This window comes from Neomonachus schauinslandi, chromosome 1 (genome assembly GCF_002201575.2).
Source record: "Neomonachus schauinslandi chromosome 1, ASM220157v2, whole genome shotgun sequence".
NCBI lineage: Eukaryota > Metazoa > Chordata > Mammalia > Carnivora > Phocidae > Neomonachus > Neomonachus schauinslandi.
Genome location: NC_058403.1, coordinates 206,785,038 through 206,810,874, shown reverse-complemented (window position 1 = coordinate 206,810,874; position 25,837 = coordinate 206,785,038). Strand labels below are relative to the sequence as shown.

At 54.8% G+C, this 25,837-nt stretch overlaps 4 protein-coding genes across 6 annotated transcripts in view; 3 read left to right on the top strand and 1 right to left on the bottom strand.

Moving 5' to 3' along the window:
* LOC123324068 (histone-arginine methyltransferase CARM1-like) overlaps positions 1–384 on the top strand; it is a 29,547-nt gene extending 29,163 nt beyond the window's left edge. Inside the window, exon 6 of the mRNA XM_044913074.1 lies at positions 352–384. Within this exon, the coding sequence (XP_044769009.1) occupies positions 352–384 (33 nt within the window). The remainder of the gene's footprint in view (positions 1–351) is intronic.
* Positions 345–13,051, top strand: CARM1 (coactivator associated arginine methyltransferase 1). The gene is made up of 13 exons (XM_021705480.2): positions 345–1,007; positions 2,931–3,041; positions 4,232–4,409; positions 6,436–6,526; positions 6,708–6,789; positions 10,807–10,892; positions 11,082–11,171; positions 11,643–11,780; positions 11,866–11,955; positions 12,052–12,164; positions 12,281–12,358; positions 12,596–12,664; positions 12,836–13,051. The coding sequence occupies exons 1-13, from the start codon at positions 678–680 to the stop codon at positions 12,976–12,978; spliced, it is 1,599 nt and encodes a 532-aa protein (XP_021561155.2). The 5' UTR covers positions 345–677; the 3' UTR covers positions 12,979–13,051.
* A 46-nt stretch (positions 13,052–13,097) lies between these two features.
* Positions 13,098–18,788, bottom strand: YIPF2 (Yip1 domain family member 2). Of its 3 annotated transcripts, XM_021705052.2 has the most exons (10): positions 18,680–18,788; positions 18,425–18,485; positions 17,870–18,027; positions 17,698–17,778; positions 16,644–16,731; positions 15,324–15,440; positions 15,065–15,231; positions 14,795–14,977; positions 14,581–14,709; positions 13,098–14,504 (listed from the first exon to the last, which is right to left on the bottom strand). In XM_021705052.2, the coding sequence occupies exons 2-9, from the start codon at positions 18,453–18,455 to the stop codon at positions 14,599–14,601; spliced, it is 936 nt and encodes a 311-aa protein (XP_021560727.1). In that variant the 5' UTR covers positions 18,456–18,485; positions 18,680–18,788; the 3' UTR covers positions 13,098–14,504; positions 14,581–14,598. The 3 variants fall into 3 exon arrangements, with proteins under 3 accessions (XP_021560727.1, XP_021560729.1, XP_021560728.1); XM_021705054.2 differs by lacking the exon at positions 15,065–15,231; XM_021705053.2 differs by lacking the exons at positions 18,425–18,485; positions 18,680–18,788 and adding an exon at positions 18,303–18,360.
* An 84-nt stretch (positions 18,789–18,872) lies between these two features.
* Positions 18,873–20,317, top strand: TIMM29 (translocase of inner mitochondrial membrane 29). The gene is made up of 2 exons (XM_021705055.2): positions 18,873–19,007; positions 19,086–20,317. Exons 1-2 carry the CDS (start codon positions 18,914–18,916, stop codon positions 19,772–19,774), a joined length of 783 nt encoding a protein of 260 aa, XP_021560730.1. The 5' UTR covers positions 18,873–18,913; the 3' UTR covers positions 19,775–20,317.
* The last annotated feature ends 5,520 nt before the right edge of the window (positions 20,318–25,837 follow it).

Genomic DNA, 25,837 nt, shown 5'->3' with positions numbered 1-25,837 from the left:
CCACCGGGTGACCCCTGGGAGGCCGCGCAGCACAGGGCAGGCCCACCTGGGTTCTTGTCCCGGCTCTGCCCCTTACTAGTCGCGTGACCTTGGGCAGGTGTCCTTCACTTGCTGGGCCTCAGTTTCCTCATCTGTGAAACGGAGATACCAGGGCCTGCCTAGGAGGGTTGCTGGAAGAATGTGAGTGCAGGTGCAGCTCAGGCCCACGGGCGTCCTGAGTAACAACAGCACGGTTATACCGAACCTGTGCTGCAGGTCAGGCACTGGTCTAAGCGCTTTGACACGCACAGAGACACTTGATCCTCCCAACAGCCCTAGGAGGTAAGTACTATTACTGTCCCCATTTTACAGATGAGAAAACTGAGGCTCAGAGAGGTTAAGTGACTTGCTCCAAGTCACACAGCTATTATGCAACAGAGCCAAGATGGGAAGCCAGGTCTGCCTGATGCCAAAGCCTGTGCCCCGGCCCAGGTGCCACGCTGCCTCCCGCTCGCCCGTTGTCTTACAGAGAGACCCCGCAGCACCTCACCTGCCTGGCGCTCTGAGTTCTAGGGTTCTGTTTGATCGACAACTCTGCTTCGTTGGGGACCCTAAGATGGGGCAGGCGGCCCCCCATCCCAGAACCCCTCCCGGGGCAAATTTTGACTTCTCCTGGGTGGCGTCCAGGTCCAGGCAGCATGCAGCTGCATACTTTGGCCATGGTGACGGTGGCGGTGGCCTTCCCGGGGGCCTTTCCTGGAGTGGTCGGCAGCTGCCAGCAGGGGCCCGGCTCAGCACAGGGGGTGCAGCCTCCCGAGGGAGGTTCGTGCCCCAGGTGGGCCCTCCTCTGTCACAGGGCCAGCCGGGGCCTCGGCCGTCTGCGCCGCCACGTGCCCTGTGCCACTGGCCTGTCTCTGTTCCAGTTCTATGGCTACCTGTCCCAGCAGCAGAACATGATGCAGGACTATGTGCGGACGGGCACCTACCAGCGCGCCATCCTGCAGAACCACACAGACTTCAAGGACAAGGTGAGCGGGCCCGGCACCCGCCGGCTGGGCCCTGCCTCCCCCCCACCCCCCACGGCCCCTTCCCTGTAGCCCCGAGTTGCTGCGCTGTGTCCACGGCTCCAGTTACGTTTTTCTTTGCTTGTTGGTTTGATCTTTAAGTGTTTTCTTATTACGAAAGCAAACTCTGCTTTTTTATACTTGTCACGGGGAGGGTGACAAGTACCCACCTGGAAATACTGCACGGCGAGGACTCCTCTGTGCACTCGCAGTGTGTGTAATGTAGGCACGGAAAAGCCTCTGTCAGTTACCTCCAAACCCACTGTCACCAGCAAGGGTTTTTTCCCAAATTTTCCCCGTGTGTCTATCGGTGTATGCATTTTAGAATTAGGTAACTAATTAAGTGGTTTACAAATAGGATCTTATTCTGTAGACTCTTCCTGCCAAATACTTTTCCCCATGAAATGCTATGTCTTGGACGTACTAGTAAGTCCTGTGGATACATTGTAATTTATCTAGGTATTTTCCTAGTTGCTTTAAAAATCTTTTTGTTATTACTAAGTAGCATACACTCACGATTAAAAAGAAAGACCGGCGCCTGGCTGACTCAGTAGAGCATGTGACTCTCAATCTCAGGATCAGGAGTTCAAGCTCCACATTGGGCCTAGAGCTTACTTTAAAACAATAATAATAATAATAATAATAAAGAGCAGTCCAGAGTATGTATGATCAAAGGTGAAAGTTTATTCCCTTCCCTGCAGGGGGCCTGGGATTTATTTTCCCTTTTGAACCCAAATGGGAGAGTGTTTTTCTCCACATATCTTGGAGGGGCTCCACATGGTCCATGTGGATCTGCCTCCTCTGGGGCCCGAGCCCCCCAGCCCAGCAGCCTGCCCTTCGTCTTGGGCCCTGGTGTGAGCCGCGTTGCAATAGCACTGGGAATTGGGAAGCGCCTTTGGCAACATCCTCCCAGCTCTCTCAGTGCAGAGACCCATTGCCTGGTTCCTCTAGAGCTCTGAGAAGCACGCCAGGCCCTCCCGCCCGCCCCCCGACAGTCCCAGCGCCCCGACTGGGCTCCCCCGCTGGGCTTGCTGCTGCCCCCAGAGCAGTTCTGTTCCAGAAAGCTCATGCACAGCACCGCCGGAGATGCTTACTTGATTCGGCCCCTGAGGAAGCAGTCAGTCCAGTCCAGGATTGGGGCAGCCTGCCACACGCAAGCCTAGACTCTTCTAAGGGTCCACATCTTGGGGGCCAGAGGCCCTTGTGGGTGGTGGGCAGCTTCCCCGCAGCAGCCGAGCCACACATACAGCCTGGAGATCCTGCCACCGACCCCACAGCACCCCCTCCCTGGGCTCCTTCCCTCCCTGCTAGGGCTGCTGAGGCCCTGGAAGGACCCCTTTTAGCTTCTGCAGAGGATCACAGCCCGTGGCCCAGCGGGTCAGGAGATCTGCGCCTGGGTCCAAGTGGAGCTTTCCCCGGGTGGCCAGGATGCCCTGTGGGGTCAGGGGTCAGCGGCCGCCCACTTCCTGCCCAGTGTGTAGGCCTGGCTCGTCAGCCCTGAGCCCTGGCAGTCGTGCAGCAGGACTCAGAGGTGTCCCTTGGCTCATTCCCAGAGAAGCTACAGGCGTGCTCCTGACCGCCTGGTGTCCGCCATGCTGCGTAGACCGATCACAGCCCAAACCCTTCCTTTTTGAATCTGGCCTGAAAGTGTCGTGGTCTTAACAGCCTAGCGGTCTTCAGAAATCCCAGCCTGTCACCCTCGATCCAAACTAGGGGCTCCCACGCGCTCCGGGTGGCTCTCAGAAACCAGCCTTGGGCGCAGTCAGCCTCGGTTGCAGGGAAGTGGGCTGCGCGGCCCAGGCGGAGGGAGCGGCCCGGACAGGCTCATCCCTTACGATCACCATCACTTCACTAGTGCCTTGTTTTCACCGCCCCCTCCTACTCCAGATCGTTCTTGACGTCGGCTGCGGCTCTGGGATCCTCTCATTTTTTGCCGCCCAAGCTGGAGCGAGGAAGATCTACGCGGTGGAGGCCAGCACCATGGCCCAGCACGCAGAGGTCAGCAGCCCACAAGGACCCCAGCCTGTCCTCGTCCTCGAGCTCTGTGCCTTTTCCAGCCCAGGAAGCCAGCTCTGCTGGGGGACCTGACCCCCGGATCCAGGGGGCCCGGGCATGCTGCTTCTCTGTTTTGGTCTCTTGTGTCCAGAACCTACTGATCGAGGGAGGGCTGGGCTGGACCTGAGGTGGTGTGTCCTCCACGACGGGGTCGGGGCCCGTCTGGTGTCTTCAGAGGCTGGACAGCCTCTTGTTTCAGGGAGTGGATTGTCCAGGCGAGTGGTTCCCCCCCGAGCCCCACCTCCTACGTTTGTGGAATGTGGGCAACAACAGGGTTTCATTTTCTTTTTTCCTTTTCCTGCACTGAAACCTTTATTCACAAGGTTCAGAACCTAAAAGCCGCAAGGGTGAACTACAGATACTCCCCCCGCCCCCGCCCCCGCCCCCGCCCCCGCCCCCGCGCCGGCTCCCAGCCGCCCAGCCCGCCGTGCAGGAGCCGGAGAGATCCTGTGGAAGCTCTCCTGGGCTGTCCGGGCCTCCGAGCGCCGGCCTGTGTCTTCCTCTGACACAGCCCAGCACACGCAGTGCTCTGCTCCCTGAATAGCCTGTCTGGGATGGTCTGTGTCCCCACAGAAAGAGCTTCCTCCCCCTCGCGAGTGGCTGCAGAGCATCCCTTTGCCCCGGGGTGGGGGGGCACCATTGTTTGTTTAGATGCCGTTAGGCAGCCCTCGACCTTTGGGCCACTTTGTGGTCTTTGCAGTACAAACACCTCCTGCGCCGAATCCCTGACACACGTGTTCCCTCTCCCCTGTGCGGTCGCGTCTGTAGGACACGTTCTTAGCACTGGAATCGCTGGGTTGGACGGTGCGTCCAAGGTTAGCTTTGGTGGCTGTAGCAAAGCCTGCTCATCCTGTGTGCTCCCATCCGCTGTTGTCCTCGAAGGGTAGAGGTGACCTCAGGGGACCGGGGAGCTGCAGCAGGAAAGGCTCGGAGAGAGGGCTGGGGCTGCGGTGAGCTCGTGACAGGCCGTGGCTGATAATGGCCGTGGTTAGGATGCCAACCGGGGAGGCAGGGGATTGGCGGCCGTGCGTGGGTCGAAGCTGTCCCCTGAGAGGAGGGATCTGGTGATGACCCATGGTGTGGCTGGGTGCAGGGGTCCCCGTGACGCCTCTGGAACCCCCACCCGCCTGCAGGTCTTGGTGAAGAGTAACAACCTCACTGAGCGCATCGTGGTCATCCCCGGGAAGGTAGAGGAAGTCTCGCTCCCTGAGCAGGTGGACATCATCATCTCGGAGCCCATGGGCTACATGCTCTTCAATGAGCGCATGCTCGAGAGCTACCTCCATGCCAAGAAGTACCTGAGGCCCGGGGGTGAGTGTTCCTGCTGGCGCGGGCGGCGGCCATGTCGGGGTCCCATTGCAGAGCCGCTGGCTGCTGCTGGGTCGGTACGATTGTGGTTCTGTTCCCTGCTTGCCTCTCTTGGCAGCCTGGGGGGCATCTAGGCCTTTACCCCCGAACCCCACCCCACCCCAGCTGGCTTCAAGAGTCCTGGGCCAGACATCGCCTGCCCGGCCCGGCCCAAGTATGGAGGGGGGTTCCCCTCCGGTCCCCAGAGAGCCTCCAGGCTGCCTCTGCCATCTTGTGCCCTGGTGTTGTGGGGACAGTGTCTAGCTGGGGATGGCGGTTGTGGTAGGTGCAGAAGGTATTCTGTGGCGGGCACCTTCCCGGGGAGTCTGCCTTCTGTCCTCATTCCTGGCATACAGACCTCATCCTAGCTTGACAGGTCCCCGAGCGGCGCCCCCGCCCCCCGAACCCTAGCCGGGGGGACAGAGGAGTTCGTCTGTGTGTATGAGGGCGGGCTGGGGGGGTTCTCGAGTATCAGGGAGCAGCTGTCTGTGTTGGGAAGGTGTGCCTTCTGTGGCCTCCTGTCTGTGTCTCTGTGCCTGCCCCTCCACTCACCTGGGTCATTGGCTGTTCAGAGCTACTTATCTGGGTCACTGGGGGTCTGTGCACAGGGGCCTGGAACATCTGCTGGTGTGTCCCATTTCTGGGCTTGGTTTGGGGTTTGCGTATGTGTCTCAAGTATTTCTGTACAAGCAAGGGGTTGTGTGTGTGTGTGTGTGTGTGCGCGCGCGCGCACAGGCGTGCACGTGGCCCAGGAGGACCCTGGCCAGGGCAGAACATATGAAGCTAGTGGGCTGGCAGGCCCCATGGGGACCAGGGGATGGGCGGTTCGGTGGGGAAGCACCCACTTTGGTCCTCTGGCCTCCCTGGATCTGGGCTGCAGGGACTGGAGGCAGGATGTGGCCTGCACTTTCTGCAGCTGTGGCCCATGTCACAGGTGTGAGCGCGGGAAGCCAGGCCACCTGGCGGGGGTTGTCCCGGACCCGCTCTCCTCCCTTTCCATCCTGGAGGTAGGCTAAGCTGGCGGGGAGGGGGGGCTCCTCCTTAGTGGATGTCAGCACCGAGGGGAGGCCAGCTCTGGTGGCAGCTGCACACCCACGCGGTTGTCAGGCAGCCTGCCCAAGATGAGGCTCGGGGCCAGCACTGCCCTTCTGCCCCCAGCCTGTACACACGTCTTCCTTCCATCTCCGGATGCCCTTTGCGGGATTGAAGAGTAGGCAGATTCCTGCCTCAGGGCCCCCCTCTCCTGCATAGAAGGAGGGAGGGAGGCCCACATCTGGAGACCAGGTGACCTGGGGCCCTGGACTTCCCGAGGTGGGTGGGGCCTCCTGAGCCCTGGCGCTCTCTGCCGTTGGCTTAGACCCGTCAGTCTATTCATTGAATCACACCAAGAGAGGATCCTGCCCTCCCGCCCCTTCCCATTTCAGGCCATGTGCCAGACCAGGGCAGCCCAGTGGCCCACCCTGTTTGCCAGAGCTTGGGATTCGGCTAACCCCCCCTCCCCCGACCCAGCCTCTGGCCTCATCTGAGGCCCTGACAGTGTAGCCAAGGGCTCGCCTTTGCTCTGTCCAGAGAGCTTGGCTTCACTTTCCCTGGCTGCACATCTGTCCCTGGACAACAGCACCTGAGAGATACTGCCTGGCTGACTGAGCAAGGACCTGGGGCCTGGCTGCACCCCACGCACCACTTGCTTACCCCTGAGGCTTTGGCAGGTGCCTTCCCATGTCCCAGCCCCAGTAATGGAACAGAAGGACAGGCCTTCCTGCCTCCCTGGCTGGCTGTCCAAGTTTAATGAGTCAGTGCGTGTCAAGTGTTCATTTTGGCCGGTGGCAGAGAAGGTGCTCCATACCTGTGTTGCACGAATGCACAAATGAATGAAAGAGAGGCTGGGAAGTCCCAGGCTTGGGGGTCCTGGGGCCATTTGGAAACTCTGCCAGGCCCTTTGGGATGTTCCACCCTGACGCCAGCACCCCTCCCTGCCCCCCACTCCCAGGAAACATGTTCCCCACCATTGGTGACGTCCATCTTGCACCCTTCACGGATGAACAGCTCTACATGGAGCAGTTCACCAAGGCCAACTTCTGGTGAGTGTGACCTGGGTGTCCTGCCTTCTCAGGGACAGCCCGCTTCTCTTTTTCTCCTCATCCTCAGTAGGACCTGAAAGACTTGGGCTGGTTGAGGGCCAGCTGGGAGAAAAGGCAGCCTGCTCCACCTGTCTCTCCTGCTGCTGGTGACCTTGCTGTGGGGGATGGGGGCTTTCTGCAGGTACCAGCCATCCTTCCATGGAGTGGACCTGTCAGCCCTCCGAGGTGCTGCGGTGGACGAGTATTTCCGGCAGCCTGTGGTGGTGAGTGGGGCACCCAAGGCACTATTGCAGTTAGTACTGGGCATGGCCCTCCTCCGGGGTGACAAGAGGGGGGACATGGTCTTTCCTGTCAGGCCTTGTGCAAACTGTGCAGCCCTAGGAAGGCCACTGTCCCCACTGAGTTCCTGCTTTGGCTGCTAAACAGAACTCTTATATAGGGATGTTGGGAATAAAGTGGCAATGCATGTAGAGTGCTTTAATACATAGTAAGCATGCAGTACATGCAGCTGCTATTAGATTGATCCTTGGTGAACTGATTTTGATTGATTTTGAGATTTTTGAACTGATACCCATGGTTCAAAAATAAAAAAAATGTAAAACTGAAAAGCCTATAGGCAAACAGTATTTTCTGTATATCTTTTCAGAAGTTTTATACCTAAATGTGCATATACAAGTACACACACACACACACACACAAATATATCCATATGTATATAACCTTTTTTCCTCTCAAAATGTAGCATAATCAACATATTCTTTTTCTTTCTATGATCAGAGAACATACACTGTATGATTTCAGTCCTTGGAGATTTGTTGACAGTTGCTTTATGCCCACTTAAGTGATCTCTTTTGGTTAACGTTCTGTGTGTACTTGAGAAAAACGTATATTTATCACTTGTTGAGTACAATGTTATAGTGTCAGGTCATGTTAGTTAATCATGTCAGTCAAATCTTGTCTACATCTCCTCATGTTTTGGGTGGTGGTGGTGGGGAGGTTCTGCTTTTTCCTATCACTGATTGTAGATTTCCCATTCCTGAGTTTTTGCCTTATATATTTTGGCGCTGTGTTATTAGGTGCATACAGGTTTAGGATTATTGTTTCTTCCTCTTGGATTGATCCTTTTGTCATTACAAAAAGTGTTCTCAAGTAGTACTAGTTGCCCTAAAGTCATCCTCCCCTCCCGCCGCCGCCACTTTTTTCTTTTTTTTTTTTTTTTCCTGCTAGTAGTTCAGGTACTCTGGCTTTCTTTTGGTTAATCTTTGTACAATATATGTTTTTCCATCTTTCTACTTTCAACCTTTCTGTGTCCTTATTACTTAAGGTTTGTTTCATGTAAGTAGCATATATTTGGGATTTGTTCTTTAACCAGAGTGACATTTTTTGGTCTTTTAATTACAACATCGAGACCATTTTACATTTGATGTAATTACTGGTCTTTATGGGTATAAGTTTATCATCTTTTTTTAAAATTTATTCTGAATGTTGTTTCTTTTGAATTGTTTTGTTGTCTTTTGTTTTGTTAAGGTATATTGTTTTCCCCCACTTGATGTTTTTCACTAGTTTTGGGGAGACTCTTGGGCACTGTCTCTTTAAACACTACCTCTGCCCCATTCTCTTTCTCCTCCTAGGACCTTTTGTCTCAGATGATTCTTACACTCTTTTCTGCATTTTCCATCCTTTTGTCTCTAATTGCTTCATTTTCATATTTCCTACTGATCCATCTTCCAGTTCATCTTCTCTTTGCTGTTTAAGCTGGTTTTCTAATTCTTTTTTTTTTTTTTTTAAAGATTTTATTTATTTATTTGAGAGAGAGAATGAGAGAGAGAGAGAGCATGAGAGGGAGGAGGGTCAGAGGGAGAAGCAGACTCCCTGCTGAGCAGGGAGCCCGATGCGGGACTCGATCCCGGGACTCCAGGATCATGACCTGAGCCGAAGGCAGTCGCTTAACCAACTGAGCCACCCAGGCGCCCCTGGTTTTCTAATTCTTAATTTCAGTTCTAGGATCTCATTTTGCTTATTTCTTATTTCAGTTCTCTGAAATTCTTCATTTTTTCTACCTTTTTTTTTTTTCATACATACTGTAAGTTTCTGGTCACTTTTAGCATGTAGGTAAGTGTTAAGTGTATTTCTATTTTTTATTTACTCTCTTAGTTTTTGGTTCTCATCCTTTGGTTCTGTCTGTTAGTATACCTGGTTATTGGATGCCAGAATGAAATATGGAGGCTCTGGATGATGTTTTTCCTCTCAAGGATTTGCTTTTCTTCAGGCAATTAGCCATATCGATAGATCACCTTGGTCCTATCAGGCATTTGACATATTTAGAGGCTGCTTTTCAGACTTGACTTTGCTGGGCTATTTCTTGGCATTCCTGTAAGGCAGTGGTTTTTAAGCATTTTGGTCTCAGGTGATCTGTTTACATTCTTAAAAATGGAGGAAGAGCTTTTGTTAGTGTTTTAGCTATTGATATACTGTCAGTAACTCTTGGTATTAAAAATTAAGCCCTCAGTCAGTTGAGCATCCAACTCTTGATCTCACCTAAGGTCTTGATCTCAGGATCGTGAGTTCAAGCCCTGCGTTGGGCTCCATGTTGGGTGTGGAGCCTACTTAAAAAAAAAAAAAAAGCCCAAGAAATTAAAAAATATTTATTTTAAAATAACAAGCCCATTAAATGTTAACATAAGTAGTATTTTTTTTTAAGATTTTATTTTATTATTTATTTGAGAGAGAGAATGAGATAGAGAGAGAGAGCATGAGATGGGGGAGGGTCAGAGGGAGAAGCAGACTCCCTGCTGAGCAGGGAGCCCGATGCGGGACTCGATCCTGGGACTCCAGGATCATGACCTGAGCCGAAGGCAGTTGCTTTACCAACTGAGCCACCCAGGCGCCCAACATAAGTAGTATTTTTAAGAAAAAAGTGATTTTCCAAAACTTTTCAGTGAGAACAGTTGGCATTTTTTTAAAAAGATTTTCATTTATTTATTTGAGAGAGACAGAGATAGCAAGGAGAGCATGAGCAGGGAGGAGAGGGAGAACCAGGCCCCCCGCTGAGCAGGGAGCCCAATGTGGGGCTTGATCCCAGAACGGAGGGATCATGGCCTGAGCTGAAGGCAGATGCTTAACCGGCTGAGCCACCCAGGTGCCCCACAGTTGGCATTTTTAATTTGCAAATCTCTTTAATGTCTGGCTTAATAGAAGACAGTTGGATTCTGCTTCTGTGTTCAATTGGTTGTGCAATCACAGGTGAGTGAGCCAAAGAAAAAGGCAGAAAACATCTTAGTATTATATGAAAATAGTTTTGACCTTGAGAGTACTCTGAAAGGGACATTTTGGGAACTGCTGCTTTAGGTCCTAGCCTTCAGTGGTCTCAGTGCAAGCCTGGTGGGTGCTTCACGGGGCTCCTCTCCCAGCCTCCCAGCACCAATGCCCAGCTGAACCTTTCCTTAGTTTTTCAGTGTCTTATAAGTGGCTTTCTGCTTGATTCCTTTGCCTCTCAGCCCCACCTCACATGCAGCTCAGGAACTGGTGCATGCCACAGAGTGAAATTGCATGCAGAACATCCACTTCATGTTTCTGTATTTTCCTTTTGTTTTGTTTCTTGATCTCTTGAATCCTAGCTGCCTTGGTGACCTGAGCCCCCATTTTGCTTTCCCCATCCAGGGAGGCCACCAGAAGGTCCTGCCCCAAGGGGAAAGGCAGAGGCGAAAAAACATCTCTCTAGGCTCTTGGCTCCCAAAGCTGAGGCTGCTCTTATTACTCTCCAGTACTTTCAAACTAGGCTTTTTTTTTCCTTTGTATTTTATTCGGCTCATGCAGTTCTTCACAGAGCGTTAGTCTGATATAAAGCCTCCGTCATAGCCGGGTGTGGACGTCAGCACACAGTTCTCCAACTTGCTTTTTAACTTGTTTATCTCAGAGATCCTTCCCCCCTCTTCGTTCTTTCTCAGTCTTTTACGGATGGGACATTGGTGGTTTAATTACAGGGTTTCCAGAGTATGTCTAATTAACGGGTGTGAGCTTGTATACGTGCACATATATGTGCAGGTTAAACTCCCAGGAGAGGAACTGCCACGTCTCTAATGCTGTGAATGATTGAGAGCCGTCACCGAATTGGCCTCCATGGTGGCGAACCACTTCGTCCTCCCCCCCAGCATGTCTGAGAATGGCAAACTGGTTTTAGCCAAATGGCCTCATAGCCATGGCCAGACAGGAGAGAAGAGCTCTCCCCTTCCTAGCTGGCCTCTGTGCCTGAAGCCAAGTCACACTGTGGTCTCTCCCAGGACACATTTGACATCCGGATCCTGATGGCCAAGTCTGTCAAGTACACAGTGAACTTCTTAGAAGCCAAAGAAGGAGATTTGCACAGGTACCAGCACCCATGCCCCTCCTGCTAAGCCTGGCTCCTGCTGGGGTCTGGGGCCAGCACAGACTCCCCCAGGCCTTTTGCCCCAAGGCGGGCAGGCAGGGGCCCCGGGACACTGCACCCAGCCACCCCTCTTCTCCCCTGGCAGTCCCTGTTTGGCTTCCCCAGCAATCACTGCCCTTTGCCTTCCAGGATAGAAATCCCATTCAAATTCCACATGCTGCATTCCGGGCTAGTTCACGGTCTGGCTTTCTGGTTTGATGTCGCCTTCATCGGCTCCATGTGAGTCCAACAGTGCAAAGCATGCTGTGTGCTCCTCCCTGCCCCGGTCTCAGGGGCTTCCCTGCAGTTGTGACCCCCAGGCCTGGCTGGGGGCTGGCAGGACAGGACAGGACAGGACTCCTCTAGGCTCCCTGTCCCCCCTCCAAAAGCAGTGAGAGCTCCCCCTTTGAGCCAGAGACTGTTGTGGGAGGGGGTGTCTATTCTGTTCTCAGTGACAGTCCTTCATGGGACCTGGTCTCTGTCTCTCGGCACAGAGGTCAAGTGAGTGGGCCCCTCACGGCTGTGGATCTGTGTGTGTGTGCATGCACGCGCGTGCACGTGCGTGTGCCTGGGATGCCTGGGCAGCCAGCCTGTCTCAGCTCCAGGGCTCCAGGGCCCCAGGGGATCCATCAGAGATGGCTGGGGAGAGCTCAAGGTGCACAGGGTGGTGGCTGCAGCCTGGTCAAACGTGTGCCTGTCCTTGCTTGGCAGAATGACAGTGTGGCTATCCACAGCCCCGACGGAGCCCCTGACCCACTGGTACCAGGTCCGCTGCCTGTTCCAGTCACCACTGTTCGCCAAGGCCGGGGACACGCTCTCAGGGACATGTCTGCTTATTGCCAACAAAAGGTGTGAGCTGCCACCTGGGGCTGGGGGAGGCAGGGGTCTGTCTCCGCAGCCAGCTCATGGCCGTCCTCCCCTCCCCTCTCTGCAGACAGAGCTATGACATCAGTATTGTGGCCCAGGTAGACCAGACGGGCTCCAAATCCAGTAACCTCCTGGATCTGAAAAACCCCTTCTTCAGGTATTATGAGCCCGCAGCCTGAAGTTGGGGGGGGGGTGCTCCTCCTGACCCGCAGCCTCTCAGCCCTGCCCACTGGTCGGTCGGTCTGTGCTGCAGATACACAGGCACGACGCCGTCACCCCCGCCCGGCTCCCACTACACGTCCCCCTCGGAGAACATGTGGAACACAGGCAGCACCTACAACCTCAGCAGTGGGATGGCTGTGGCCGGTGAGTGGCCCCTGTGTGGCTGGGGCCAAGGCGCTCCCGGGGGGCCCCCCGCTGGGGCTCTTCTGCCCCGGAGGACCTGGTCTCCCACGCCCTGACCTGGCCCCCTCTGCGCACAGGGATGCCGACCGCCTACGACCTGAGCAGTGTTATTGCCGGTGGCTCCAGCGTGGGCCACAACAACCTGATTCCTTTAGGTGAGCGTCCCCTGGGGTCCGGGAGTGGCGCGGTGGGCGGCCACGGCTCTCTAGGGCTTGGGCTTTCTGTGCCGCGGTCTCCTCTTCCGGGGGCCCCCGGCGGAGGCCCTGCCGCTCCTGTCTGTCTCACTGTGCAGCCGCTGCGCCCACCCTCCCCACCCCCGGGGCGAGAGCCTGGGCCGGGCTGGGGGCCGTGACGCCGTCTCCCTTCCTTCCTCCCTCCCTCTTGCTGCGCAGCCAACACGGGGATTGTCAATCACACCCACTCCCGGATGGGCTCCATAATGAGCACGGGGATTGTCCAAGGTAATGGTGGGCCGTGGGCGCGGGGTCCCGCGGCCGTGAGTGTGCGGACCCCCGGGCCGCCCGCCCGCCCGCCCTCTCGCCTGCTCGCTCGCTCTCTCTGACTCTGCCGCGGGTCTGGGCGGGCAGAGCCGGCCCCTCAGTGCCCGTGCCATGCCCCCTTCCCCCCCACAGGGTCGTCGGGCGCCCAGGGCAGCGGTGGCGGCAGCTCCAGCGCCCACTACGCAGTCAACAGCCAGTTCACCATGGGCGGCCCCGCCATCTCCATGGCCTCCCCCATGTCCATCCCGACCAACACCATGCACTATGGGAGCTAGGCCCCTCTGGCACGCAACAGACTGACAGCACCAGGAAACCAAATGAAGACCCTGCCCACCCCCCCCCCCCCCCCCCCCCCCCCGCGGGTTTCCCCCCCCCCCCCGCCGGAGGGGCCCAAACACCCCGTCACGCCCCTGTTTGCTATGGGGACTTGGACACTTTTTTACACAACATTGCCGCCGCCGCCCCCACTCCACCGCCCACCCGCATCTTGGCCCTGAGCGCGTGTCGCTGCCAGATTTTACACAAGATCCTGTCGTGGGAGCCGTTTTCCCCTCCTGCCCTCCCCCCTGACCTGGGTTTGACATCTTCTGTAACAGGCGTGTCCAGGCCTGACCGCTGCAGGCCCGGCGGGGAGGGGCGGGGTGGGGGGAGTAGCTACCACCCCACCTGGTCCCTTGGCGCCTGCCCCCCTCCCCCGCCTGTCTCCAGTGGGGAAGGCAGTCCTGACTGGGCGGGGCCTTCCCTTCAACTACCAGGCCTTGGTCACAATGGGCGTGACATGCTGCTTTTTTTAATTTTATTTTTTTACGAGAAGAACCAGTGTCAATCCACAGACCCTCTGAGAAAACCAGGCCGGCCGGGCCGAGCCAGCAGCCCCTCTCCCCCCACTCAGAGGCTCAGTGGTGAGGGGCAGCCCTGCCGAGTCTTCAGGACAGGGGTGGGGCCAGGCCTCTGGAGACCCGAGGCCCCCTCCCACCAAAGGGTTCACCTCACACTTGAATGTACAACCCACCCCGGCTGTCGGGAAGGCCCTCCGTCCTCGGCCCCTGCCTCTTGCTGCTGTCCTGTCCCTGAGCCCCTGCAGGTCCCCTCCCCCACCCCTGCCAAGAGTTAGAACAAGTGGCCCCGCGGGCCCCAGGCCTGGAGGGAAGGGTCACTGTCAGCCGCTTGGGGCAGACATGAGAAACCTCAAGGATCCATCGTGGAAGGCGTCCTTTCTCCTTGTAGCTCACATTAGGCCTGTGTATTTCCCTCAACATTTGTAGACGCTCCAGTCCCTATTACTATGATGGCATTTTGGTCCCTCCCCAGCCTGGGAAGGGGCCTTGCAGGGACCTCCGCCCCCCCCAAAACAAATAAACAAGGAAATGTATGTTTCAGCAGAGGCAATGTTCTTCTACTTCTCCCCCTGCCCCCCATTTTCTAACACCTCTGAACATGGATGTGGTGGAGCTCAAGCTAGGCCCCAGGACCTGCTCCGTGGGCACCCAGGAGGAGCAGGCCCAGTTGAGGCTGGGGTGACCCCCTCTGCTCTCCCGACCGTCCCATCAGGGAAAGCAGAAGGCCTGGCAGGGGGCCGGGGGGGGGGGGGGGGGCGGCGACAGCCACCGCGGAGGCTCCCTGCTCAGCTGCCCCTTTCCCACCTTTATATAAATTCTCGGAATCATCTTTGCATAGAAAATAAAAGTGTTTGCTTTGTAAGAAAAGTCTGGAAAGTAGCAGAGTGGTCTCGAGGTGTCAGGGGAGCCTTCAGCCATCATCTGAGGGGCAGGGCAGGCCGAGGTGTCCCCTCATGGTGGGCCTGAAAGAGAGAGACTCCTGGGAGCGGCCCTGTGGCTCCTCGCCTCGGGGAGGAAAGGCAGGAGCAGCCCCCTCACCTGCGGGCTCGGGCCTTCCTAGGTTGCCTTGGCCCTTGGGGTGGGCGGCAGCAGCAGCTTTGGGGGCAGAGACGAGGCCTGGAGCGGAGGTGCCAGGTGCTCCAGAGGCAGCGGCCGGAAGAAGTAAAACTGAACCAAAGCCCTTGGGGTCAGTGTTGGTGGGGGTCAGTGACACCCCCCCCCAACCCCGAGGCCTAGCCCTGACCGCTGGTACCTTGCAGCCCACTGCCAGGAGGGCATGGAGCAGCACGACAGTCGAGAGCAGCACCGCGGCCACCAACCTGGTGTCCTCTCGGACGACCGGCCAGAGGGTGAACACCAGGGTAGCAGCCGACAGGGCCAGGGCCAGGGCCCCAAAGAGCCACTGCAGCCACGGGACGGGGATGAGCCACAGGACCTGGGGGCAACACGGGCAGCTGGCTACCAGGCCCTCCGCGTGGCACCTGTCGCCCCCCGCCCCGCCCCCGCCCGGGGCCACACTCACCACGGTGGGGATGAAGACGAAGAGGGAGTAGCCATAGACGCACACAGTCTCCAGGAAGGTGTAAGGCCCCATGCGCTCCCGGACCCCCTTCCGCCACCGCAGGAAGCCCCACAGCGCCAGCGGCACCAGCCAAACGTAGCAGTAGATGGTGACGCCGGCCACGGTCACTGTGGGGCGGGGGGCGAGGCGGGCCGTCACCCCCGGGGCTCTGCGGCACTCCCAGCTCGGGCAGGGCCGGGGCCTTGCCCACTTCACTTACCCTTGTGGAACTGGGGGCTGTAGTGGATGGAGGGGTCTCTCCTCTGGGCCAGCACCAGGGTCAGGTTGCCAGTGACGGCCAAGACGAAAGCCAGCGTGGCACAGATCCAGAAGGGGCCTGTAGGCAGGGCGTGGTGAGGAAGCCAGGGCGCCCAGGACAGATGACCTGTCCCATCCCAACCGTGCTGGGCCCCAAGCCTCTTTCTAAGCTCCAAGCTACCTCCACCCCCCACCTTACCCTTCCCCACATCGCCAGTGATGACCTGGGGTGGCTGAATCCAGCGCTGGCTCTCAGTCCCTCAGCTTTCCTGACCTTTCGATAGCCTTTGCTGTAGCTGATCGCTCTCTCCTGGAAACACTCTCCCTATGCTTTCTAGGACTTCATGCTCCTAGCTTCTGCCACGTCACCTCCCTGGCAATTCCTCAAGCTCTGTGACTCCCTGACCCTTTAGTAACGAGAATGCTGTAGGGCACAATCCTTAGCTATCCTCTTCATCTGTTCAGCCCCCACGATCTTGTCCAGCATCAGGACTTTATGTCACCTCTAGCCTGATGTCTCCCAAGTATCTCAAATCCGGTTTGTGCCCTGAACCACAAGCTTATAGTCAACATTTCCACGTGCACAGCTAGGCCTCTCCAACTCCACCCTCGTGCTCTCCCCTCAAACCCGCCCAGCCTTTTCCAGTCAATAAATGACAGTTCCATCCTTCTCGCAGTCCCAATGAAAACCCCGGAGCCACCCTCGCCTCTCTCCTCCCACCCCACCTCTGACGGGTCAGGAAATCCTGTCAGCTCCACCTCTGAGACCTAGTCCACAGTCCAACCGCTGCTCCCCACCTGGGGCTGGGCCCCACCATCCCACACCTGCCAGAGGAAGCCTCAGAGCCCTTAACTAAGAGTCCTTCTCACTGAGGCCTACAAGGCCGGCGCAGTCTCTCCTGTCACCTCTGTGACCTCGTGCAGCTCACTACTCCAATGACAATACTGCCCCACCACTGGACCTGTGCCCCCTTCTGGAATGTTCTTCCCCTAGGTCTCCTCACCGCCATCCACACCACCAAAAGGCCTATTCTCTCATCCTCACGGGGACCTTCCTTGTCCAACCCATGCAAAGTGGCAACTCACATCCTCTAAGCTGTTTGCTTTTCTTCTGAGCCCTGTGGCCCTCAGCAGCCTTTTATGTAACTGTCTCCCCAGACAGAATGTGCGTTTCTCACTCTCTGGGAGTGCCCCTGCTTTCTTCTCAGCTGGAATCCACAGACCGGCACTGGGTCCACATGTGCTAAGTGAATTCTTGAGCTGAATGCACACCACCACTCACCATACAGGTCCGGCCGATTCCGCAGATGGTGCCGCACAAAGTTGTGGCCAGGCCGGGGCAGCAGTGAGCCTCGGATTCGGTCCAGGACCTGGAGACAAGGTGGGGCCCAGAATGGAAGCCTGCACGGGGCCCCTTAGCCCCCACAGAGGAAAGGGCCAACCTCCTGCCCTTCCCTTAGAGGCTTCTTCCTTGCTGACCTCCCATCTCCTCTGCCTACAAGGGCTCAGATGTTCCCTCTAGGTTCTTGATGGGCTGGAGCCCCTTCCCCTGGCCAGTCTCAATACCCCAGTGTGCTGCCACTCTGAAGGACTCTTTCGGGCCGGTCATCTTTCTCTTTGCTTCTCCCTTCTCTTGGCTTGGCTGCCCTGAACAGCCTGTCATGCTGTGACATGTCTGGACTATGAGGTGGGGGACAGGCAAGTCCTTGGCATCCTCCTGCCTACATCTCTCTCCACTATGTCCCGTTCTGCGCCCCAGGTTTATTATTTCCCTCCCTGGCCTGGGGCCTCTGCTCCACAGTCCTTTACCACATCCGCTAATTCCACTCATCCTTCTCCGGCTCTAAACCCGTCTATGGCTTCCCAGCACCCTCAGGATAAAACCCAAACTCCTTAGCACAGCATACGAGGCCTTTGTGGTCTGGCTTCTGCCCGCCTGTCCCCCACCTCACCCTCTCCAACCAGATCAAATGACAGGTAGTTCCTGTGACAGTTCTCACCTTCAGCCCTCCGCATCTGCTGTTCCCTGTGCCTGTAACACGTGCTTCCCTTCACTCTGCCCAGCTGAGGCTTCCTTCTCCTTTCCATCTCGGCACACTCCTCACCTCCTCCAGGAGGCCCTTCTCTCACCTGCCTGAGCACGTGTGTCTGTGTTCCCACGAGCCCCGGTTGCACCACAGTCCTGACTGCGCACCACAGTTAGTCTGACCAGCCTGCGTGGGAACTTGTGTCCCCCCGGATAGCACTAGCACTCCGGTGCCCAGGAGGGGCTCAGTGATAGTGGCTGGAGCCCCATGTGACTGCAAACCCTTTCCCACCAGCTTCCCGGGCCTGACCTGGGATGTGTCCACATCAAAGAAACTCTGATAGTAGCCAAAGGTCCAGAATCCCGGCTGCTGCTTCTCCTCCTGCAGAAGCTGCACAACATGGGCTTTCGGTGGCTGCCCTTACAGCCTGGGCAGAGGGTGGGCGCAGGGCTGGGGGCAGGCAGGGCCACCGCGGACTCACCGCTGTCCTGTCACTCTCCTCGGCCTCCTCCTCAGCCCCATAGCTGCCACCCGAGTCCACCACCACTGCCACGTGCCCCTGCGGGGTCAGCTGATCGCTTCCACTGGCCGTGGCCGCATCTGGGGTCTCGGCCACCAGATTAGAAGCTTCCTCGAACTCTATCGAGAAGGAATATGGGACACACGCATGTTTGGGCAGTCAGGACAATGTGGTTTCACCCACGCCTCATGTGGGGGCCAAGACTCCAACTGGGGCCACTGAAGGGCCCAGCTTCCTAAATTCTGAGCAGTTGCAAGGTGTGCTCCCCCACTCCCTGCAAGGGCCTGCGATTTAAGGCTGGTTCTGGGATGGGGTCAGGTCTGGGACAGAGGCTCTACTCGGAGATAGGAGCTCAGGCTGGGCGCGGGGTTCGAGTCCGAGGTGGGTACCGTGCCTGGGTCGGGGTTAGTGCTCATAGCTGACCGGGATTCAGGCTGGCGGTCAGCAGGAACCTGGGCGGGAGGTTCCGCCCGGCGGAGGCAGGAGGAGCTCGGGCCGCGTCGCCGCCGCACTCACCGTGGAAGGCCAGCTCGTCGGCCGCCGCCATGGTCGCTCAGGGGCGTCACCGCATCCCGCTCTGAGGACAGAGGCCAATAACGCCCGCCCCCAACCCTACTCGGTGCCCCTCCCGAGGCCTCTCCCTCAGCCCCGAGCCCCGCCTGGCTTTCTTCTCGAGCTGAATGCACACCACCGGCACCGAGCCGGGGGTGAGCTCGCCGCCCCCGCCCCAGCCCCAGCCCCAGCCCCACAGATGCACCCCGCCCCCCTCACCTGAGGCTCCTCAGCCGGCGTGGCCCAGGGCCTCTGCGCCTGCGCGGCCCGCCTCCCCGCCACAGCCGACCCCGCTCAGAACGGACAGCAACATCCGGCACCGGTCCGTTTTCGATCCTCTTCCGATGGGAAGCCACTTCCGGCACTGTTGCCGCTTGCGCATGAAGGCCCCGGGCCTTTTTCTTCGCATACCCGGCGTTTCTCTTCGGAAAAGGGACGCCAAGCCGGAAGAGAATGGCGACGGCCGCTCTGAAGAGATTTTGGTCCCGAAACCGTGAAGAGTCTGGTGTCCCAGCGGCCGCGAGGCCGGGCGTGTGGACGCGGTTGGGTGAGTAGCGGCGGGAGGGGGCGGGGGGTGGCCGCAGCGGCCTGCTCTCACCTGTTCGTTCTGCTTCTCTCCCCTCAGGTTCCTGGGCCCGCGTGCTGCTCCGAGACTACGCCGAGGCCTGCGGGGACGCGGCGGCGGCGGCGCGGGCTCGGCCCTGGCGGGCGGCCGTGTACACGGGACTGCTGGGCGGCGCGGCGGCCTGCTGCGCGCTGGCGCCGAGCGAGGCGGCCTTCGAGGAGGCGCTGCTCGACGCGTCGGGAACCCTCCTGCTGCTGGCCCCGGCCACGCGGAGCCGCGCCTCCGAGGACTACGTGCAGCGGCTGCTGTGGCTGCGGGGGCGCGGCCGTCTCCGCCACGCGAACCTGGGCCTCTGCGCGCTCGTGTACGAGGCGCCCGTCGACGCCGAGGCCAGCCTCTACCAGGCCCGCTGCCGCTACCTGCAGCCCCGCTGGGTCGACTTCCCCGGCCGGATCCTGGACGTGGGCTTCGTGGGCCGCTGGTGGGTGCTGGCGGCCCGGATGCGCGACTGCGACATCAACGACGACGAGTTCCAACACCTGCCGGCCCATCTGCGCGTCGTCGGGCCGCATCAGCTGCTTTCCGAGACCAACGAGCGGCTCTTTGATGAGAAGTACAAGCCTGTCGTGCTCACGGACGATCAGGTGGACCAGGCGCTGTGGGAGGAGCAGGTCTTGCAGAAGGAGAAGAAGGACAAACTCGCCCTGAGCGAGGCCGACTCCCTGGTGCGGTCGGAAGTCCCCAGATGAGACCCAGGCTTGGGTCGGGCTCGGGCCCCGAGCCCTGGCGGACCGCCTGCCCGGGATGGCGCAGCGGGTGCGAGCGAGCCTCAGGTGCAGAGTGACTTAAATAAATTATGTGCAGAGTGTTCTTTCCCTGGGTTTTCACAGGCTTTTTGGCCACTCTCCCTCTCCTCTCGTTCCTTGGTAGCTGAAGCCAATTCAGAATTAGCTTGGCTTAGGTCTAGGTTTAGGTCTTGGTTCGTCTAGGAGTTGGGGGAGAGCAAAAGCGACAAGACCACGTAATGTTTATCACTGCCAGAGTGAGTAATGAGCCTTACATAACATACACACATAAGCCTTTTTCTTTGAGCCTCATAGTCTTTAGACGAAGGTTAATCACGTTTGTCAGGTGACTCCAAAGCTCTTCTAAGACCATTCAGATATTCATTTTAAATTTGGAGCTGAAAAGTTTATCCTCTTTCATTTTCATGAGTAGCATTTTTAGTTATTTTGAAATAAAGTTAAAAAATAGTTCCAGGGGTACCTGGGTGGCTTAGTCGGTGAGGCGTCTGCCTTCTGCTCAGGTCATGATCCCAGGGTCTTGGGATGGAGCCCTGCATCCGGCTCCCTGCTCTGTGGGGGTCTGCTTCTCCCTCTCCCTCTGCCCATGCTCCTGTGCCCTCTCTCTCACCCTCTCAAATAAATGAACAGAATCTTTTAAAAAAAAAAAAAGTTTCAGAGGAAAGTGGAAAAAATAGAACAAAGGCATTCTCTGTACCCTTCACCCAACTTACCCCAAATAGTAATGTTTTACAATAAACCATACCAAACCAGGAGATTGCCAAGGGTATGACTACAGATTTTACAGGGAATATTTTTGCAAAAACAGCCTTTTTGCCCTACATATGACAGTGATGTTAAAGTGATTTGGAAGGGAAAAGGATTTTTTGATCTGGAATTATCTATGGAATCATAGATTCTGTTTATATTTCAGTAACCCTGGAAACCCAGAATCCTATGGAATGGAATAGGTGGTTAGTATACAAAGCTGGTACTTAGGTTGTGATAATCCTACTTTAAAAACAGGAATGAGATTACCTCTGTTACCTAGGTGGCCTGTGGCTAGTTAATGAAACCAGGACATGAGGGGTTGCCTGGCTGGCTCAGTCGGAAGAGCATGTGACTCTTGATATTGGGGTCATGAGTTCAAGGCCCATGTTGGGTATAGAGATTACTAAAAAAAAAAGCAAAAAGCAAAAATAGAAATTTAAAAAACCCATGAAACAACCATTTTTGTTGTGATGTTTGAGTTCATGTGTTTTGCCATTCAGTTTTGATACTTAGACCTTCCATTCATACTAGGGGTATGCTGGACACATGGTGATTTTTATATCCTTATTTTGGGGACAGGAGCATCTTGTAAGTCAAAATCTTCATTTTACAATGGAAAAACTGATGTTCAAAAAGTTGATTTTTCCAAGGCTATGGCAGAGCCATGATTCAAACTGTAACTCCCAACCCCGTGCGTTAATCCTCAAACTCAGGCTCCTATATTTGATCCTAATAACATTCTGCCAGACATTATTAAATGCTGCTATCATTAACCATGAATAAAAATTGAATACCGAAATAAGTGAATATAAAAAGAAATGTAATGAAAACAAAAGGCAAATGATACTAAATTATAATCTTACAGTGTTACCCTAAAGACTTGGCCTAAAGCCTGATGTTTCTGTTCAAGAAAGCAATATTAACCAACCTGAGGGAAAGGTTTAAGACACACTGGCATCAAGTGAGACTTGTTTCTCACTGTGATCAGAAGTATTTTTTTTTTAAAGATTTTATTTATTTATTTGACAGAGGGAGACACAGTGAGAGAGGGAACACAAGCAGGGGGAGTGGGAGAGGGAGAAGCAGGCTTCCTGTGGAGCAGGGAGCCTGATGCGGGGCTCGATCCCAGGACCCCGAGATCATGACCCGAGCTGAACGCAGACGCCCAACGACTGAGCCACCCAGGCACCCCTCACTGTGATCGGAAGTATTGAGAGAGAGCTGCATGGCCTCACTGCCTGAGTTGGTTATTAAATGCCACTTCTGACATTCAGCCAGGGTGTGTCCCATGCAGACCCCCTGTAGGTGTGAAGCTCAGAGGAGTAGTTGGCAATAAACGACAAATCAGTGTTCCTAGGGATTTGGGGGCTTAGTGTAGGCCTAAAGTCTGCATGGCTTTGTCTTTGGTTGGAAGGTCAGCCTTTCCCAGAGGAGTCCTACCATGTTTTTGCTCCCCTCTCCAGTACCTCTTGCCTCCTGAGTTGTTGTAAAGCTCATGAACTGGAACTGTCAGATCAGAGAAGGGGACTGGGTGTTGGGGTATACACAGGCAATTGCATCAAAAACACCACTTAGAAATAATTTTAACCAAGAAGCTGAAAGACCTGTACACTGAAAACTACAAGACATTGATGAAAAAAAAAATTGAAGACACATAAATGCAAAGATATTTAGTGCTCATGGATGGGAAGAATATTGTTAAAATGTTCATACTACCCCAAACAATCTACAACTCTACCAAAATTCCAATGGCACTTCACAGAAATAGAAAAAAATAAATCCTAAAATTTGTAGGGAACCACAGAAGCCCTTACATAGTCAAAGCAATCTCAAGAAAGAACAAAGCCGGAGGCATCACGCTTCCTCAGAAAATGTATTACAAGGTACAGTATTCAAAACAGTATGATACCAGTATCAAACAGACATGCAGATCAATGGAACAGAACAGAGAGCCCAGAAATAAACCTATGCAATATGGTTAATTAATTTACAACAAAGGAGCCAAGAACATACAGTGGGTAGAGGACAGTCTCTTCAATAAATGGTGTTGGGAAAACTGGACAACCACATTCAAAAGAATGCAACTGGGTCACTATCTTGCACCACACACAAGAAGTAACCCAAAATGGGTTAAAGAACCTAAGACCTGGGGCGCCTGGGTGGCTCAGTCGGTTAAGCGTCTGCCTTTGGCTCAGGTCATGATCCCAGGGTCCTGGCATCGAGCCCCGCATCGGGCTCCCTGCTCAGCGGGAAGCCTGCTTCTCCCTCTCCCATTCCCCCTGCTTGTGTTCCCTCTCTCGCTGTGTATCTCTCTGTCAAATTAAATAAATAAATAAATAAATAAATAAATATCTTTAAAAAAAAGAACGTAAGACCTGAAACCATAAAACTCCTAGAGGAAAACAAGCAGTAAGTTCCTGGACATCAGTCTTGGTGATGATTTTTTTGGATTTGGCACCAAGAACACAGGCAACAAAAGCAAAAAATAAATAAATGTAATGACAGCAAACTAAAAAGCTACACAGCAAAGCAAAGCATCAACAAAATGAAAAGACAACTTACCAAACGGTAGAAAATATTTCTAAATCATATATCTGATAAGCAGTTAATATCCAAAATATATAAAGAACTCATAAAATTCAATCACAAAAAAAAATCTGATTAAAAAATGGGCAGAGGACCTGAATATACTTTTTTCCAAATAAGACATACAGATGGCCAACAGGTACATGAAAAGATGCTCATCATCACTAATCGTCAGGGAAATGCAAATCCAAACCATAATGAGGTGTCACCTCACACCTGTGAGAATGGCTCGTCTCAAAAAGACAAAAAAGAACAAGTGTTGGCCAGGACGTGGAGAAGAGGGAACCCTCACGCACTGCTGGGATTGTAAATTAGTGCAGCCACTGTGGAAAACAGTATGGAGGTTCCTCAACAAATTAAAAATAGAACTAACGAATATCCAGGGATGCCTGGATGGCTCAGTCGCTTAAGCCTCTGACTCTTGATTTTGGCTCAGATCATGATCTCAGGATCCTGGGATGGGAGCCCCGGATCCGGCTCCCTGCTCAGCAGGGTGTCTGCTTGTCTCCCTTTCCCTCTGTGGCCCCCCCGCTCCCCCTCATGCTCTTTCTCTCTCTCTGAAATAAATAGATCTTAAAAAAAAAACTGTATGGGGACGCCTGGGTGGCTCAGTCGGTTAAGCGTCTGCCTTCGGCTCAGGTCATGATCCCAGGGTCCTGGGATCAAGTCCCGCATCGGGCTCCCTGCTCTGCGGGGAGCCTGCTTCTCCCTCTGCCTCTGCTTCTCTCTCTCTCTGTCTCTCATGAATAAATAAATAAAATCTTAAAAAAAAAAAAAAGGTTTAAAAAAAAACTGTATGATCCAGCAATTCTGCTCCTGGATATTTATCTGTAAAAAACATTAACTCAAAAAGATATATGCACCCCTATGTTCACTGCAGCAGTATTTACAATAGCCAAGATATGGAAACATCAGTGGATGAATGGATAAAGAAAATGCAGTGTGTGTGTGTGTGTGTGTGTGTGTGTGTGTATGATAAATTTTATTACTGAGCCATAAAAAAAGAAGGAAATCTTGCCATTTGTGTCAACATGGATGGTCCTTGAGGGCATTATGCTCAGTGAAGTGAAACAAAGACAAATGCCAAATGATCTCATTTATATGTGGAATCTAAAAAAAGCCAGAACAACAAAGAAAAAGACCAAAACATGAGCTCGCAGATACAGAGAAGAGATTGGTGACTGCCAGAGGATGGGGGCGGGGTGGGCAAAATGGGTGAAGGGGTCAAAAGGTACAAACTTTGAGTTATTATAAAATGAATAAGTCATGGGGGTGTAATATATAGCATGGTGACTACAGTTTATGATATTGTATATTTTTTTTAAAAAGTAGGGCTTGGGGGCGCCTGGGTGTCTCAGTCGGTTGAGCATCTGCCTTCGCCTCAGGTCAAGATCTCAGGATCCTGGGATGAGCCCCACTTCGGGCTCCACGCTAAGTGGGGAGTCAGCTTCTGCTTCTCCTTCTGTGATCACCACTCTCGCTCCCTCTCAAATAAATAAATAAAATATTTTTTAAAATGTAGGGTTTGAATCTCACCTTTCACACTTGTGACTGACCTAGGACAAGTGGAATGACTTCAGACCTCAAGTTCCTTATCTGTAAATGGGAATGCTTCTGCCCAGGGTTGTTAGGAAAATCAAAACCACAAGAAAGCACTTGGTACCCAGCATGCATTTGCATTCCACGGTGTGTCTGCCTGGGTGAGATCATGGCTCTGAATCCATGCCGCAGCCTTCCGCGTTACCCTGGAGGGGTTGCTGCGCCCCAGCCTTGCCCAGAGCCCAGCCGGCATGGATGGAACTGGCCCAGGGCTACCCATGGGGAGTGCTCAGTAAACGGAGGATGGACAGAGCCTGGAACTTGTCTCTCAGAGCCCAAAGACACTTGAATACAGTATGAACATTTTCCAGTTCTCCGTTTTTCTTAAAATGTATTCTTAATGAGCTTTAATTATTTCAGCTTTCCCAGCCAGTCCTGGGGTTGGCTCGAAGTCCTCGGAGCAGGCTGTTGTAATCAGAGCGTCCAGCAGAGGGCACCAGAGATTTGGCTCAGGAGCCAGCTCCAGGCGTCACCCCAGTGGGAATGGCTGGCGGCCACTTGCTTTTGTTCTGAGAAGCAGTGGTGGAGGTAAATGCGGTCAGCACACATCCCTTCTTTAGAGGACACACTGCTCTTTAGAGAGATGGCAGGTAGGTCGTGGCCGAAGTCGGGGCTGCAGGGCGGGACAACATCCATCCCTCGCACGTGCACCGACCTTGTTAGCAGGAGGCCTGGTCGTCTCCCCTGAGGCTTCGCGGAGGGTGGGGGATGGGCAGGGTCACCTGGTTTGCCTTGGGAGCCTGTCCAGTTCCCTAGTTTTCTGGGAATTGTACTGAGGCATCCTACGCAGTAGGACCTGGGTTAGGGTGTGGCAAGTGAGGTGCCTATGGCCCAGGTCCGGCAAGTGCAGGGTCTGCCCCTGAGAGGGAGGTGCCTCCTTAAATTCTGTGCTCCAGGGGCCTCCCAACTTCAGTCCAGACCTTGCAGCAAGCTCAGCTGTAATCACCTGTGTGTGCACGGTGGGCTTTTCCAGACGTGCTCCACCCTGACGCCACAAGTTCTTCCTGCCGTGATGCTCAGAGCCACAGGGGGAAGGGCACGAAGGTGCATCTGACTTCTTAAAAACTCTCAGCC

Excerpts from the sequence above, each read along its gene's own strand:
- CARM1 (XM_021705480.2), top strand. The coding sequence starts at position 678 with ATGCAGCTGCATACTTTGGCCATGGTGACGGTGGCGGTGGCCTTCCCG. Across the intron at positions 6,527-6,707 it reads TTCACCAAGGCCAACTTCTG|GTACCAGCCATCCTTCCATG; the intron begins GTGAGTGTGACC and ends GGCTTTCTGCAG. Across the intron at positions 12,165-12,280 it reads CAGTGGGATGGCTGTGGCCG|GGATGCCGACCGCCTACGAC; the intron begins GTGAGTGGCCCC and ends CTCTGCGCACAG.
- YIPF2 (XM_021705052.2), bottom strand. The coding sequence starts at position 18,455 with ATGGCGGCGGCCGACGAGCTGGCCTTCCACG. Across the intron at positions 15,232-15,323 it reads CAGCCCCCAGTTCCACAAGG|TGACCGTGGCCGGCGTCACC; the intron begins GTAAGTGAAGTG and ends CCCGCCCCACAG. Across the intron at positions 14,978-15,064 it reads TCGTCTTCATCCCCACCGTG|GTCCTGTGGCTCATCCCCGT; the intron begins GTGAGTGTGGCC and ends TGTTGCCCCCAG.
- TIMM29 (XM_021705055.2), top strand. The coding sequence starts at position 18,914 with ATGGCGACGGCCGCTCTGAAGAGATTTTGGTCCCGAAACCGTGAAGAG. Across the intron at positions 19,008-19,085 it reads GGGCGTGTGGACGCGGTTGG|GTTCCTGGGCCCGCGTGCTG; the intron begins GTGAGTAGCGGC and ends CTCTCCCCTCAG.